This window comes from Diospyros lotus, chromosome 3 (genome assembly GCF_014633365.1).
Source record: "Diospyros lotus cultivar Yz01 chromosome 3, ASM1463336v1, whole genome shotgun sequence".
NCBI classification, from domain to species: Eukaryota; Viridiplantae; Streptophyta; class Magnoliopsida; order Ericales; family Ebenaceae; genus Diospyros; species Diospyros lotus.
In genome coordinates this window covers 2,146,480-2,149,358 of record NC_068340.1, presented here as the reverse complement: position 1 = coordinate 2,149,358, position 2,879 = coordinate 2,146,480, and the positions used below count along the sequence as shown (strand labels likewise).

Genomic DNA, 2,879 nt, shown 5'->3' with positions numbered 1-2,879 from the left:
ATACCCTTCATTTATCTAAAAATTTTCTTTTTGCTCTAAGATAAATTACTCTTGAATCCTTTAAAATTTTTCGAATATTACACATTGTAACTTGTAAACAAATTTTTGAATTTTACATCATAAGAGGCCCTTCACAAATTCATATAAATAATGAGGGTAACTACTTTAGGTAATTGAACTAACTGAATTTGTCAAATTAAATAAATCAAACTTTTTTCAAAAACTAAATCAAATTGATTGAATAGATGCTCAAACCAAACAAATTAAAAAAAGCAAATCAATTGAAAAAAAATTGAAAAATAAAAAATTTAGTAAAAAAACGATATAGTTTTTTACATTTCGATGAGTTTAATTATTTTAGTTTTTTTGAACATAGAGATTGAAGCGAATCAAAATAACTGAAATACTCAAATTTAAAAATCAAACCAAACCAAAAATATAGATTAAACCAAATTGAATCGCCAATTTCAGCGGATCCGATTTGATTATTTCAATTTAACCAAAATGTTGCTTACCCCTAAGCTACCTTGCTAATTCTAAAATTGTGTACTTTATAACAAATAAGTCAACGTTTTTTAATTTTTATCATTGTAACAATTGAATTTTAATTTTTTGTTAAAATTTACAATTTGATTCTTTTGTTAAATTAGGTTAACAAAGAATGACTAAAATACATAAACATAAATCAATTTTCATCAACAAAATTTGAAAAAAAATAAAAAGTCACTAAATTTTAACAAAAATCAAAATACTAAATGTAGTTGTGGTGGCGACAAAAATTTAAATATAATAACCAAATTATATAAAGTATAAAATTTAAAGACTAATAGTGTAATTTATCCAAACATTAGTTACTCTTGACGATTAACCCAAATAAAAAAAAGGGTAACACTAATTATTACCTTTATTTTATGCTCAAATTTATATTTTTACTGTTATATTTTTATATTTTGTTTCGTATAATTACTTAATTTTTTTTATTTTTTTATTATGTTACGAGTTTGATTTTTGAATCAATTTTATTCATATATTATGAATTTTTTGTTTGATAATTTAAATTTTTTATTATTTCGATTACATCTTAAATATATATTTTTGAATCAATTTAATTCATATATTTTTATGTATAAAAAAATAAAATAAGATAATAAAATATATATCGTATCTATCAAAATATAATGATTAAATTAACTAAAGAATATAATTTTATGAGTGTAATTAAAATAACAAAAAGTTTATATTTTCACACAAAAAATATATTAAAGTAAAGAAATTAAATTGATTAAAAAATATAATTTTAGAGATATAATTAAAATAATCAAAAAAATTAAATACAAAACATAAAAATATATACGCAAAATATAAATTTGACCTCAAAAGTTTGATTGATTATAAATAGATGTTATTTTATAATATTTATTAATTAATAAAATTATTTCGAGATTAAAAATAATATATAATAAATACATTTTATGTAAAATTATTTTGAGATTTGTTACCCCGAGGACCGCCCATTCTGAAATTGGAAGGAAAATCATAGCTCCGGCCTCCGGGGACCTATGAGCCAACCACTAGCCGCCACGTCACTAGCAGCCTATCAATTTCATGAGGTGTTGCCCTCTCATTAGCCGAGCAAAGTTCCGTAATTTAGGAAAATTCCACACGCTCACGGGGCCCCCACGTTTTCCTTTATATTACGAAGCCGCCCCCCATTGTCTCCACTGAACCAAATCTCCAGAGAAATGGCTTCTCCACAGAGAGAGAGAATCACAGCTCTGATTCTGCTCTTAGCTTCGGTGCCTCTGCTGATCTCGCCGGCGAAAGCACTGAACTGTACGTCACAGAACTTCACCAACAAGATGCTCTACGACAAGTGCGTCGACTTGCCAACCCTAAGCGCCTACCTCCATTGGAACTACAACGGTTCGAAGCTCTCGATCGCCTTCGTCGCCCCGCCGGCTAGTCCGACCGGCTGGATATCCTGGGCAATCAACCCGACCGGCACCGGCATGCTCGGATCTCAGGCTCTCATCGCCTTCAAGCACTCGAACGGCTCCGTCGCCGTCGACACCTACAACATCAGCGCCTACAAATTCGTCCAGTCGAAGATCGCCTTCGACGTCCCGGACAAGAAGGCCGAGTCCTCCGGCGGCGTGATGCGGATCTTCGCTACGCTTGAGCTGCCGAATGGGATGACTTTGGTGAATCAGGTGTGGCAGGTCGGCAGCTCCGTCACCGACAACGATCCCGTTAGGCACGACTTACAGCCGGCGAACTTGAAATCCAACGGAACGATAAATTTGGTAACCGGAACACAGAACGCCAGCGCTCCGGCTCCGAGTCCGGCAGGGACGAATTCGGGCAGTGGGCCGAGCGGTGATAATGGCGGTGCTTCGGTCACGATCAGTGGTGGCGCCGGCCTTGCCCTCTTTAACGTGTTACTTCTCGGAAGCTTCCTTGCGCTTTGAATATTTTAATTTTTTTTTAATTTTCGGCCACATACGTGTTTAATAAAATTTCTCTTGAATTTTCCAATTTAGCCAGTGTTCCTTAATAAAAATATGAATTAATAAAAAAAGAGATAAAATATTTTCTGCTCTTATCTATCGTCCCGTATATTAATTTGAAAAATATTTTAATTTTATATTACTTATTTCAATAAACGGACGCCATCCCAAGAAAATAAAATTATAATTTATGATTAATTAACTAAATTAATAAAAAAATCAACTTCCAGAAATAACTTCACCAAAGAAGGAAAGGCTTCTTTTAGTAAGATTGACAGACTTTGGTATATCTCTACATACAATATATATATATATATATAAATAGAAGTCACAATCGGATCAGCATCCAACTTGAGTAGAGTTCTACATTTT

General features: G+C 32.0%; 1 protein-coding gene across 1 annotated transcript; it reads left to right on the top strand.

Moving 5' to 3' along the window:
* The first annotated feature begins 1,726 nt into the window (after positions 1–1,726).
* On the top strand, positions 1,727–2,535 carry LOC127797698 (auxin-induced in root cultures protein 12-like). Its single transcript, XM_052330806.1, has one exon. It carries the CDS (start codon positions 1,743–1,745, stop codon positions 2,466–2,468), a length of 726 nt encoding a protein of 241 aa, XP_052186766.1. The 5' UTR covers positions 1,727–1,742; the 3' UTR covers positions 2,469–2,535.
* The last annotated feature ends 344 nt before the right edge of the window (positions 2,536–2,879 follow it).